The 13,420-nt window shown below is 38.6% G+C and overlaps 2 protein-coding genes across 3 annotated transcripts; both read right to left on the bottom strand.

Moving 5' to 3' along the window:
- Positions 1-1,455: 1,455 nt before the first annotated feature.
- march2 (membrane-associated ring finger (C3HC4) 2) lies at positions 1,456-8,626 on the bottom strand. 2 transcript variants are annotated; one of them, XM_042005803.1, is made up of 5 exons: positions 8,284-8,626; positions 5,324-5,617; positions 4,945-5,149; positions 4,469-4,678; positions 1,456-4,374 (listed from the first exon to the last, which is right to left on the bottom strand). In XM_042005803.1, the coding sequence occupies exons 2-5, from the start codon at positions 5,503-5,505 to the stop codon at positions 4,216-4,218; spliced, it is 756 nt and encodes a 251-aa protein (XP_041861737.1). In that variant the 5' UTR covers positions 5,506-5,617; positions 8,284-8,626; the 3' UTR covers positions 1,456-4,215. The 2 variants fall into 2 exon arrangements, with proteins under 2 accessions (XP_041861737.1, XP_041861738.1); XM_042005804.1 differs by having other exon boundaries at positions 4,954-5,149; positions 8,284-8,622.
- Positions 8,627-8,937: 311 nt separating this feature from the next.
- On the bottom strand, positions 8,938-13,072 carry LOC121652791 (ras-related protein Rab-11B-like). Its single transcript, XM_042005805.1, has 5 exons — positions 12,919-13,072; positions 11,527-11,722; positions 11,062-11,255; positions 10,559-10,639; positions 8,938-10,474 (listed from the first exon to the last, which is right to left on the bottom strand). The coding sequence occupies exons 1-5, from the start codon at positions 12,956-12,958 to the stop codon at positions 10,329-10,331; spliced, it is 657 nt and encodes a 218-aa protein (XP_041861739.1). The 5' UTR covers positions 12,959-13,072; the 3' UTR covers positions 8,938-10,328.
- Between the last annotated feature and the right edge of the window lie 348 nt (positions 13,073-13,420).

The following is a 13,420-nucleotide window of genomic DNA, read 5'->3' as shown; positions in this document are numbered from 1 at the left end:
ATACTATAAGGGGATATTTTCAAAACATGAGGTTGTAATATTAAGTCATTTTAATAATTTAAAAAAATAAAAAGAAGGTATAGATCAAGTAGATTTTTACAATCTGGTTGTAAGTTAGGTGTAATAAGTCGAACCTCTGGGGTGCAGCAGCTGGAAACTGCTTCATCTACAATCTGGTGTAATTTGATTTTTAAAAAATATTTTCATGCTAAGATCTGAAGTGAACTCTGAGGCCTAAAAGGTTGTGAATACTTTTTAATCTGGCAATAAAAAATACTTTAAGTAACCTCCACATTATATAGAGAATTGTGTATATTTTAAAAGACCTGAGGAGATTGATTTTTGCAAATAAAGGTCTGAACACAACATTTCATAATCTCCAAGTTGTGTCTCTTTGCATCAGTCTGTGTCTACAATAGTAAGAGATGTGACAATGGGAGCTGTATGGGAAGCATGCCACAAATAAGCCTCCACTTAAGAAAAGGGAAAAAAGGATCAAAACTACAGGTTAGCCAATGAGCATGCAGGTAAAGACTCACAATCATATATTAGCTGTTCACCATGGTGGTGGACATGTTATGGTTAAGTGTTTTCCTCTCAGGGATTGAACAGCTTGTCACAGATTTACCTATGGATTTTATATCATATTCAAAAGACACAACAACACAATCAGACCGCTTGTCTGAAATTTGAACATTTCAACAGGATAACAATCCTCAGTACACCATGAATCCACCGAGGAATAGATCAAAGGGACATAATGAAGAGCTATGGCCACTAAAAAGCTCAAATTTGAATTGTTTCTAAATGTGGTGGAACTGGGAGCACCTGAAGGAAGCCTCTGGGATTTTAAATGGGAAGACGGATTGCTCAGAGTTATCACTTAGGGAATCTAAAGGGAGCCATTCTCGGTTTTTGGATGCCACATAAGATTAATAATTTAATTTCATGGAGTGTAATTACTTTTTCATGACTTTACAAATTTCCATTATTCATCTTAGCAATGTTTTTTTTTCCTCTCATTTTGATCAAGTGTAAACAACACAGCGTAGATTGTGAATGTGGATGGACTAAAGTTAATATTTACCAGAAACAGTAGTTCATGTTAGTGGAGTTTGAGAGTGAAACATTTTCAGTGCTTTGTTTTCTGGCTCCTACAGAGCTGGAACTGTTACCAGCAGCAACATACTGACTATTTTCAACGTTTTCTGACTAAGCTGCTTATGCAGACAACAGGGCGAGGAGATTCTGCTCCACTCAACTGATATGGTAGCGAAACCTGACATTAGCCGTTTGTTTTTCATCAGGATTAGTGAGATCACAGAGCTGTGGTCCAAAGCAGACATCCTTTAAGTAATGCAGTCCCCCACCTCCTCTTCCATCATCACCATTCAGTATGCTCTGTAAACATCTAGTAAACGGAGAATAGCATCTACAAATGATTAGACCATACTATCCAGATTCTCAACTCAGAATTTATTATGTTTTAGTGGTGTTACAAACAGTTCTTGGCCGACCGCAGGTACCAGTATTTCGGTGTAAACATCCTTTGTTTCCCACTACACGTGATTAACATTGTAACATTAATAATGTAAGAACTGTGACATTAATTACAAATTATACGTATTAGCAATCTCTGCTTCCGGGGGGGAAAAAAAAGAAAAAAATGCTGTTATTCATGTTGCATCTGTGTTCATTTGTGTGAATAAAGCAAACAATGATTTACAAAACATTTCCTGGATCTGAATCATGGAATTTAGGGAGTCTGAAGCAGTTTTTGGGAGAAAGGATAATTTTCAAATCATATTACACCAACAGGATTCAGCAGGTAGTCAAAGAGGGGAGCAACGCTGCATAATTTTAATGCAACTTGAACACATTTCCATAAAAGGAAATACAATTAAAAGATTTCCTTCTTGTTCCTCTTCTTTACAGTGCCTCGCATCTGTGCCACATCAGATCCTAATACTTCCTGTGGTAAATCCTTGTTTATGACGAGCAGGAACAGTAAACATGTGGATCATCGAATGTCTGGGTGCATTGCAGTATTATAATCCTTTGTCCTGAGGTCAGTCAAAAACATAAACAAGTTTTTAACTGTGGGCTGGCCCACTAGGAGCTATACGTATCAAAGTGCACGGGCAGTGTAAACAGTACACCAGGGCGAGGTGATGACTTTTACAGCTACTGGTTACTGATTATGCCAAGCTGTCAGCGGTCATTGTCTGCCATGCATTTTCTCCCCAACAGCTCTACTGCAATACACCCTGCTTTTACACAACAGCCCCAACTAAAGCTTTTAACACTTTTTCATGTTACTAATAGATAGCACAAAAACAAAAGTATTTCCCACCTTTAAAACACATCAGCTACTTGTGACTTCTGCACCACCACACATCAGTTTACATAAACAAATTACTCAAGTCTGATTGTTCTAAAATAAATGTGTATTTCAAATAGAAAAACTTTGAACATTTGAGCAGAGCATTGCAAGCTTTGGCCTCTTTACACCATGAGTAATATTCTGTATGCAATTACAATGTGTTCATATTCTGTGAGTCGGCAAAATGGATCCAATATACAAAAACTGAAACACTATGAAGAATCAAATCAGGTCAGTAACTTATCATGTGATTCAAAAAGTACAAAAATAAATAAACTGATTATTCTCAGTTGCCACTTTTAACACATCTGTGAATGAAAAAGATTTGCACAAGAATACCGGGCTTGCCTTTTGACCCCTGTGGTATCTGGAAATGGACATTTACAGCTGTGATCTTAGAGACTTTGCTTTTGGGGTTATGGTTCTACGTCAGGTCCACTGATTTAAGCTTGTAACAAAAGAAGTTATTTTAAACACTATTGTAATTACCTTGGAGCTTGTCTCCCTTTGGGCAGACCACTGCGTGCATAAGAGGCAATTAACCATCTCCTCATAACCTAAATTGAGTGGAACAAAGAAATGTTAAAAGTGGACCAGGTTGTGGCCTAAAAATCTGGATACCAGTTGCACTCCACAGTTTTGTGTTTTTCTGAGATGATCAGCTCTGACTGGTTGATCAGCAACACCAGTTAAAGTCACACCAAAAAAATAAAGAAAAAGATCTACCTTTGAGAGAATGATGAAAGATTGCAGGAAGTTTCTAAATCCCTGATTACTGTAATTGTGGAAAAGTAGACACATGCATGAATTTGTGAGCCAAAAGCCAATCATTAAGTACCTCTACTAACAAAAAGAAAGATATATTAGTACACTGCACCAGCCATTAGAAACCACTGGTGGAAATGTTCCTCTAAAGGCCATTTTGATGGAGTTTAAGCTCCATCTATATAAAACCCCTACTTTCTTAAGTGCTGATGATACAAGAACCTCAATGAGGACACTGTTGAAGCCTACGTCAGTAGGAGTAGTAAATCCAGCCATTCTTAAAGTGGATTAAAAAATGCACTTACTAATAAAAAATAATAAAAAAAAAACTCACAACAGTATTTAACATTGCTGCTTGCATGCATATTTGTGCATGTTGGTAAAGGCCCCTTCACATGTTGTTACAGCATCCATGTCCACAGTTTTTATTGCACAATCTCTGGTTTTACTCATGTTACGCAGCCACAATTCTTGAACGGAGATGTTAAAAAAAAAAACTGCTCGAAAACAAATTTAAGTTCAAGTTCAGTCTGGATTGTGAAATATAAACCAAAGATCTGAGCTTTTCATTTGTCCTTCTCAGAATAATATGTGATCACACAGAGCTCCTCAGATGTTGTGCAGAATATAGAAGGCCCGTGTACGTTATTGGGTGTCCACATATATGCCGCAGCAGCACACAACTAATGAAACATTCACTGAGACTCAGTCAGTCTTCTTAACAAGTTAACTTGGTCCATTCCTCATCTTGTTTTCAGTTATGTCCTATAACTAAGCAATTACATCCACGTTGATGTGATGGTAATAATTTCTCCATGATCATCTCCATGCGTTTTCCCTTTCTTCTGTGCCTTTGCATAATCTTGGTCAACACCCATCATGAGGACAGACAGACCTCATTTGAAAGTACTCATTCTGCACCTACAAGAGGACAGACTTGTAAAAAAGGGCAATGTGAAAAAGTATGCAAAGAAAAACAAAAAAAAAAAGCCCACAAGTGCTGCTTTGAAGTCAAGCCAGCAGGCACAATGCATCAAGAGCCAGCTCCCACACATCTCCATCCTGTCTCATACTATGCTCTCGTTGGCGGACTTCTTTGTGAGTTTGTTAGAGAGCAAGGAATGCTGGGAAGAGTTAGACTCTTTGACTTCAGGAATGAGAAGACGGACTTTCTGATTTGTTCTCCTCCACTCAGAGTACAGCTGACAGTGGTAGCGGAATGATACCTGCAGACACCAACCAATATGGAGATGAGATTTAACATCAGTGCTTCAAATTAGGTTTTCAGACCATAAAGATGTGTGTAAATTAAGTCTTTACCAGGGTCCAGAGGACATATATGGTGAAGAGAGCAATAGTGAGGGCTATGAGGCCGACGGCCTGCAGCCAGCTTCCCAGCTGAAGATGGTCCTGAGCCCCCCGCAGGCACAGCCAACCAGAGATGGCTGCTAGAGGCGTGATAAAGAGGAAGCACACCATGTCACAGAAAAGTGTCCTCTTCTCGTTACGAGGACCAGGGTCCTGGAGCCACTGTGGAATGAGTAAAAGGGTGAGAGAATAGAAAAAAAACAAGAGTGGAGGAAATGGATTTGAAAGAGAGGAAATGGAGAGAAAGTTGGAGAGATCTCCAGTTACTCGAGTGCAGAAATTTTAGAAGGCAAAAACACTAAAAACACACACAGAGAGAAAAAAAAAAAGACCTTTCCCTCTTTCATTAATGCACACTTGATCACAAACCAAGGAGAACACAGAGGATGGGAAGAAAGATCGAAGCAGACGAGGCAAAGGACATTGACCTTTGTTACCTCTGTGAGAGGCCGCGGTCGGCGCTCGATGCTGAACTCTGTGTGACAGAGCTCACAGTAGCTGGTGTTGGAAGATGACAGCCACTTTTCCAAGCAGCTCTTGTGCACCGTGCCCAGCGTCCCTGTGCAGTCGCACGGGGACAAAAGAGTCTCGCTGTTGCCTCCCTCATGACATATACGGCAGATTGGACCATCACTAACACAAAATAAGAAAGATGTCAAAAATAACCAAATTAAGTTGTAACATTTTGCCCATATATATAAAAAAATCTCTGGACTACTTAATTGCTCTGAGTCTACATGAAAATAAATACTATGTTTTCATTCTACGCCATTAATACATTTGTAATAAGTGTGTTATAAGTCTTACCTTTGTATGCTCATGGGTTTGAGGACAGAGGACAGCAGCCGTCCATCTATGGCTGTGACCTGGGTGACGTAGAGTGCCTGGCATCCATCGCCACCCGCTTCCTCCACGCTCTTCCACAGCCCTGTGCTGCTGGCACAATCGCACAGAGAGCCAGGCAGGTGGCAACACCCGCCTGTCGTCATGGTTACAGCTTCCAGACACTGGCCGTACAGACGGACGAGGGCTGGAGGTGATGGATGACTGGGATAACAATGAGCGCAAATTATTCCAACTTTCCAACGGAGAGGAACGTTTCTACAGAGAAAGAGGAAAAGAATTTATTTAATTTTCTTACATATAAAATCAATGCTGGAAATAAAATAAGTGCTTTACCTCCTGAAACTACTCCTGAAACTCACGGTGGTCATCATGTACCAGATATATTTGTAATACTGACAACCAAAACTACGAAAATTAAAAATAACTAAAAGGATGACTCGGTGGCTCTACAAAGAGTTAAATGTACTCTCATATGTACTAAAATGTAATATAGAAACATATGTGGGCATGAAATTATAAAATAAACAACTACTATTTTTTTCAGTTGACTTCTGCATTTAATTACATTTGGATTCATTTTCTCACTTTTTAAGTTTTAAAATCTTAATTTAATTTAAGTCTGTTACTTATTTTTGTTTTGCTTTCACTTTTTATGTAGCCTGTTATGTTTTCAAATGCATTTATAGATTCTAATTTCCATTTATATTTTGTTTTATATTTAGAAAAAGCTTATTTTAACATACATAAACAGTTTTTTATCATGTAAAGCACTTTGTGTTGCTTTTTTACATGGAAAGCTCCTTATAAATTAAATTTGATTTAGTTTATATTTGCATTTTATCTTTACATTTTCTTTAATTTTCTACAGTTTTATATATATATATATATATACATATTTGTCCGCTCCCGCTTTATTATCCACACCCCCAATTTATTTCTCCGTAGCCATTTCTTTTGTTCTTTCTTTCTGGGTGTCAACTCTTTACAGAGACTGATCAGCATCAGAAAACAAACTGATGAAGCATAGATTTGAGAATTTCAGGCAGTCACCTCACATGCAGCCCACTGAAGCGCTGAATGTTAGCTTTTGCTTGTTCTGTCTGTTGGTGCCATTTCCTTGTTTGAACACTTTGTAAGGATCCGAGAAATAATAATTCACCATGTAATGGTAGAAGATGACCCTAAGTGATCAACTCATCACATACTGTGTTATCTGTTAAGTTCTTTTCTCATTGGCTACTGTGTCAGTGTGTTTTGAAAAGAAAGAAAAACAATTATTTACTTTGTAATTTCCCTCTGGAATTACTAAAGTATTTGTTAATTTAATTAATCTTATCAATTTTAGTCATTGATTAAGTATTTCCACTTTTGATGCGCCTACAGCTCAGTTTACCGGTAAGGCTGCAGGCTCACCTTATAGATAGAGAAATTAAATAAAACTGTGCAGTAAGTCGATATTGTCTCCAGTTCAGCTCACAACACTGTCACGATGTTACTTAAATGTCCTCGGTCTGTTCATTTAAAACCAGTTTCCTGCTATGTGAGCATAACATGTATCTAGAAAAATATTTTATCATTTAAAGGAAAGCTGCTTATTTGGGAGTGGGCCAGTTTGGCCAAAGCAGCTGCTAATCCACAGGAAAAGCTGAAGTGATGTCAGTAGCAGTGACTGACATGTGCAGCAGTCTGATAAACAGCTGTCTTCCCTCAGATAACCCCTCATTGCAGATAGGAGGCACACGGCTGAACATGCTGCAGCCTGTGGCACATTTATCACTGACTAAAATTTTCTCTTAAATTGGAAATGTCTCCAAGTAATGTGTATTTTCTAGCTATTAACAGAGGCATTACTAATAATAACATGAGAAACATGTTTTAAAAAATAAAAATATAAACCCAAAGTGGGTGTTATTGTGGTCCCAAGTTAGTAGCGGTCGATTGTTGTCATATAAAAGGTCTGTCGCTGCAACACACTGGTAAACCACAGCATTGCACAACCATCATGTGTAATCCTTTGTACTAAACACTGCTGTTTTTGAACAGGAGATTAAGTACGGTACACAATGAGGAGATAATTCAATTTAAGAAAACAATCTGTGGAAAAAGGTTCAGAGTCAAACAAAGGCTTTATAGTAATTTCTGGTTGCAGCCACATATTTAATAAGCCCTGAAATAAACATCCTGTGAAACCTGTGTACCTGTGTTTTAACTTCCTACAGGTCTCACATCAGATGACCAGTTATTCCATCCAAATCAATAATAATGTATTAACACGACTCATTACTTGATACTGTTATTCCAGGGGGACACGATTAAGAGGCCCATACTTGACCTAGATAAACAAAGACATAAACCCCCTCCCCAAACTAGAGATAACAGCTAAACTTTAATCAGTTATTGTTTTCTTAATCTTTAAACAGGGATCGTGTGTAAACACAGAGATTAAACTAGATTTTTTTTTTTTTTTCTGGAGCTTGTCAGTTTTAGGATAACACACGTGGATTAACAGAAAACAGCTTACAGTAAAGATCGTCAAACGTAAGTTAACAGAGACACATAGTAATATAGAAATTGATTAAGCTAAAAATCTAAAGCTACTTTCCTTTACAGTGGTATTAGTGAAGCTAACGCCACTGCAGACAGATGTTAGAGACTATTGTCTGGAGCACAATGTATAATACCAGCGTAATGATACTGTACAACTGTGCGGAAGCAGACACGAGCAGCGTCTCGCTACGTTGCACATAGTAAACACACTTTAAAATTATTCTATCTATTATCAAGTAGTATAAACAAATTTTAGCAGTCTAGTTTCGGTATGCAGTACATACGTGTAGACCTGACAGCTGTGCTGCGCTAGCTGTCAGTGGCTACAGTAAACTGCTACTATCAAGGGGGGAAATCTAACAATAACTACTCACCCACTGTCGTCTTCTCAGAGATGTCTCAGGACAGCACGTGCTACCACTACAACACCCTCTCTCCCCACTCTCTTAATTTCTTACTGTACGTTTCAAATATTAAGACGAAAAAAACGCAGCAGCTCCGTCAGCTACACTTCTCAGCGCTGTTCCGCGCTAGCTAGCAGCACGCAGTCAGCTGGCAACACAAGCAGGCCACACTTCCGCTTTCCCAGGGCTTTTCCCTCGAGGGTCATCATCAGCTGGCTACCTCTGCGGTGAGGACAGGGCGGCAGACTATACACGGCAATCCGGACGCTTTAAGTGTGATAGTAAATGACAGCAGCTTGTCAAAGGGAGGGGCGTTCACAGGACAGAAAAAGTCACATGGTCCTCACAGCAATAAAGAGACCGGAGATCATTTCTAGGACGCATTCAAAACTTAAAAACCACTAAATGTATGTTTGGCTTTTAAACTCATTTTTAATCTTTACACAACAATAGTGCATCATTATTAACGATGATCCCATAAAAGGAAAGCACTAGTGTTGCTTTAAATGCTATAAAGCCATATGATTGGTGTAGTAGCATTTAATTATCATATACCACACACATTTAAAGGTTGTTTGTGTACAACCTCCCTTGTACAGCATCCAAAATAACTTTACCATATGGTGATGTGGAATACATTTATTATTGTTTCTGTATACTTTAAGTGATGCAAAAAAAAAAGCACAACGTGCTTATGTGCACACTTTGCATACATTTCAATGAAATGTGAACTATCACATAAAGCACCGAATAAATCATGCAAAGCATATCTAACCAGATGGGTGAAAAAAGGCATTGTATATAGCTTTTAATAAATTTGCATTTGTGAATTTCAGTTCCTTTTTCTCAGTTTGCAACTATTCAAGTGTCCAGAGCGAAAGTGTTAGAGAGCGCTCTTTAATGGTTTTCATTTTCAGATGCAACACCTTGTTATCCAGCCCCCCTCAACAAATACATTCAACTGACAGCTAAGTTTGATTTAAATAAAAACACCATTTATAGTGGGTTTTTATATTTGCTGTTATCAGTTTCCACCTTTCAAAAATAAACAGTGTTTCTTTATGATGTTGATGTGTCTGTATGAGAATTTGCTCAACTGAAATTTTTGGACATTAGTGCAGTAACTATTTTCATTAAGAGCCGGATTAAATTTGACCTGAGCTAAAACAAACAAACTGGATGGTCTTCAAAACAGTCAATCAGAGAGCAAAAATCAATAACAATTCATCTCCTATGGAGCATTACACATTTTTTGCAAACAGGCTGGACTCAGCAGTTTGAAAAACAAATAAATGGCAAAAGCCAAAACTTACTTATTACATACGCATCTTCTCCTTTGGTATCTTTGTGCACTATGATTAATACACACGCACACACACATTCATAAGCATACCACACTTGCCCATATTAAGTCAGTCAGTCACAGCACAGTTTGGTCACTGGCTAGTGCTAATTTCATGCCAGAGTGGGCGAAGGGCTCAAAGTAGCAACCGGAAACTCCAAACTACACAACAGTACTCCAAATGTCCCTTCCTCTGAGATCATCTTCTACAGCAGGATAGACAGAATCAGGTCAAGCACGCATGAAATGAAAAGTTTCCACTGTGGCAGACCATGACATTAGTCTATATGCAGGCTGAGAACAGGAAGCAAGCAGAAACAGCTTGGAGCATTGATGAGCAGGTCTGCTGATCCCTCACCAGCCCTCAACAGGAGTGGGTCAATAGGATCATCATCTGGTGAATTAAAAAGGGATTGTAGTTTACTACAGCTTCAACCTCCTTGTAGCTTTACACCCCTCCCCCTGGCTACCCTGAGGCTGTGATATATTTAAGACAGGTTCCTCTGAAATCAGAGGAAGACAAACAACAAGGAAAACAGATAAAAGGAATGTCAGATTTAAGAGTCTTGAAGTTTGAACCTTTTGAAACTAAGAGAACATTATAAGAGCAGCATGACAGCTAAAACAAACTGTAAAAGATTTAAAGACAAAGAAAGAAAGAAAAATGTGAGGGTCACAGGCTTTGGCAGCAAGGGAGTTTGTTGCCCCTCTGCCCATCCATGGTTGGGGGGACGCTTATGTCCACAACATTGTTGCCCGGAGAATCATCATGTGCAGATCTGTCAGATATTTGCCTCTGGGACACAATGCGGTAGATTTCTGTGAGAAAAAGAAAAGTTGCATAAGTGGAAGCTTTATTACCTCAGACATTAAGCAACACATTGTATGTGTCAATTTTCTTACCTGTGAGAATATTCTTGAAAGCCTCTTCTACATTGGTGGAGTCCAAAGCGGAAGTTTCAATAAATGACAGAGTGTTCTTTTCTGAGGATGATAAGAAAAAGGAGCATATTTTATTAAATATAATAGCAATAACAGTTCAAATTTTAAGTTTAACAATTAGAATAACTTTGATGTTTTCATTCTATCAACACATTTAAAGTCAGGATGGATGGATTAGAATTGGCCTTGTCTGCTGTTTTTTTTTCTACTTAAAAACTACCCCTCTATGCGCTAAGCCAGGGCTCTCCAAATCCGGTCCTGGTGAGCTACTGTCCTACAGGTTTTAGATTCTATCCTGATGCAACACACCTGACTCAAATCACTGGGTCATTAACAGGCTTGTGCAGAGGTGTGTTGTAGTAGGAGACATCTAAAACCTGCAGGACAGTAGCTCACGAGTACCGGAGTTGGAGAGCCCTGCTCTAAGCAATGTCTATCACTGTAATAACAACTTAATTCTTCACCTGCGAAGGCCCGAGCCTCGTCAGTGGGCACAGCCCTGAGGTGACGGAGGTCACTTTTGTTTCCGACCAGCATGATGACAATGTTGTTGTCAGCATGGTCCCTGAGCTCCTTCAGCCAGCGCTCCACATTCTCATATGTAAGGTGCTTGGCAATGTCATAAACAAGGAGAGCCCCGACTGCACCTCGATAGTACCTGATGGTAATAAAATGAGGAAGAGAGAAGGGTTACACACTTGTTATGTACTGTACATACATGTTTAGATGTTGTATAAGGAATCTGGGGAATGTATTTTCTGTAAAAGATACAAAAGGAGCCCTAAAGGAGGACTCTTGACCTGTAGGCCCTTCCACATCCGACAGGCATCAAACAGAAACTACCCAACCAACCTTTTTAAGTCAGAGGGCATAAATAAATAAACCGCTTGCAACAGGAGTTAGAAGTACTGAATAAAAGACAAACTCACGCTGAAGTAATTGCTCTGTAGCGCTCTTGTCCAGCTGTGTCCCAGATTTGAGCTTTTATGGTCTTTCCATCCACCTGGATGCTGCGGGTAGCAAACTCCACCCCTATTGTACTTTTGCTCTCCAAGTTGAACTCATTTCTTGTAAAACGTGACAGCAGGTTACTCTTCCCAACACCTGAGTCTCCGATTAGTACAACTGGAACCAGAAAAAATAAATAAATAAAAAAAATAACCTCACATATACATAAAAAATTAGCAGTCTGCTGAGTGGTGTGTAGTGATGCTGAGGCTGCAAGCCACTCATCTATGATAAAAGGCACAAAGCAAATATCAAAATTCAGTCTGCACTCTAAGAATTAAAGTCAGGTTTCCAAGTTTTAAACGTCATAAAAACTTTTGGTTCTTTCTGTTCTCTGCAATATATTTCCTATCGTTATTTCTTGTAATGACCTCCGATCTTTCTGATGTCTCTGTATATCAAACTGCAAACAAAGCCATTTATTCAGATTAAAGTCCACAAGTTACAACACTAACATGATTGCTACACAATTATGCCTCAACATTAACAACCTGATATCATAGTATACTCAGACCAAACTAGTATGTTTATGTTATTTAACGTTAAAACTTTTACCAAATTAGAGTTTTTATGTAGAACGATGGATGGTAATGAAATATTTAATGTTTATATGCAGGTACTTTTGCTTAGGTCAACGATCCACATGTTTTTCTACCTCTCAGTAGATAATTTATTGATGGATTATGTCAACTTTTAAATAAGTTCTACCCCTTAAGTCTGCATATTTACAACTAATATGAACCTGTAATCCGTGATAAAATATATCACTATGGTATAGACTTCTATTAGTGCTATCATGGTCAAGGAAGCACACTAAATTGGTTGACTGACAGATGACCAAGTAACAATTAGCTCTAGATAACAAAAAGAAAACATTCGTCAGAATTTTATTTTAATCTATTACTTTATTCTCTTAAATCACAGGAAGAGACTGCTCACAAACTCAAGTTAACGCTAGGGTGTTTAAAACCACTGTTTTTAAAAGAGGCTAGTTAGCTAGCATGTTAGCGAGATAGCTTCTTATAGTCCTAACATCACCTAACTTTAGCCTACCAACACTGGACTCGCTGAATGCTTCACGATAATAGTGTTCACTACTGATGACCATGGTCTGACATGAACACAAAAATGTAACCGCGCAACTGGAGTAACTTCGCATTCAGCAGCTATCATGTTTCCATCTTTTACTGTTTGCTGGATAGCTAACTTAGCCTATATGCTGCTGACTTCCTCAGTTCCTTCTGCTGTTACGAGCCATTATTAAAAAGGGGGGCCCTGGCGCTGTCACTTATCCACCTTTAAAATTGAATTACCTTTAAACAAGTAGTCGTATTCATCATCTCGAGTGCCCATTTTCGAAGACTATTGCTAAAATTTTATTTGTTTATTTAGTTTTTGCCTCAGATATCAACAATCTCCGTCTACCGGCTAGCTAACTACTTGACACCGCCCTCAAGAGAAGCAAAGAGCACGTGAGTTTAGCTACGTCCGTTTAGACCAATGGGAAAGCTAATCACATTGACTGACAACTCTATCAACCTATCATTGCATGCCTTTGAAAATACTGACTAATCAGAGTTCACAGCTGGGAGAACGACAAGGTGTTACGCCCATTGTTCTTCTAATTTAGATTGTGTGTGCCTTCAGAAGACTGGGCGTTACTGTAAATACAACTTTTGTTTTATTCACTGCACGGTTGTGACTCAGAGGAGAAAACACAAGTATCATAATTATAAATGAATTAGTGAAATGGTTAAGAAGAAAAAAGTACATAGCATTGCATTTCTTTGGGCCAACAATACTATTAATACCCGT

The sequence above is a fragment of the Melanotaenia boesemani genome, chromosome 14 (genome assembly GCF_017639745.1).
Source record: "Melanotaenia boesemani isolate fMelBoe1 chromosome 14, fMelBoe1.pri, whole genome shotgun sequence".
Classification (NCBI taxonomy): Eukaryota; Metazoa; Chordata; class Actinopteri; order Atheriniformes; family Melanotaeniidae; genus Melanotaenia; species Melanotaenia boesemani.
Note: the sequence above shows the minus strand (reverse complement) of the source record. Positions and strands in the feature narration are given on the sequence as shown.

Excerpts from the sequence above, each read along its gene's own strand:
- march2 (XM_042005803.1), bottom strand. The coding sequence starts at position 5,505 with ATGACGACAGGCGGGTGTTGCCACCTGCCTGGCTCTCTGTGCGATTGT. Across the intron at positions 5,150-5,323 it reads AAACCCATGAGCATACAAAG|TGATGGTCCAATCTGCCGTA; the intron begins GTAAGACTTATA and ends ATTTTGTGTTAG. Across the intron at positions 4,375-4,468 it reads TATATGTCCTCTGGACCCTG|GTATCATTCCGCTACCACTG; the intron begins GTAAAGACTTAA and ends TGGTGTCTGCAG.
- LOC121652791 (XM_042005805.1), bottom strand. The coding sequence starts at position 12,958 with ATGGGCACTCGAGATGATGAATACGACTACTTGTTTAAAG. Across the intron at positions 11,256-11,526 it reads TACAGAGCAATTACTTCAGC|GTACTATCGAGGTGCAGTCG; the intron begins GTGAGTTTGTCT and ends TATTACCATCAG. Across the intron at positions 10,640-11,061 it reads CGAGGCTCGGGCCTTCGCAG|AAAAGAACACTCTGTCATTT; the intron begins GTGAAGAATTAA and ends TATCATCCTCAG.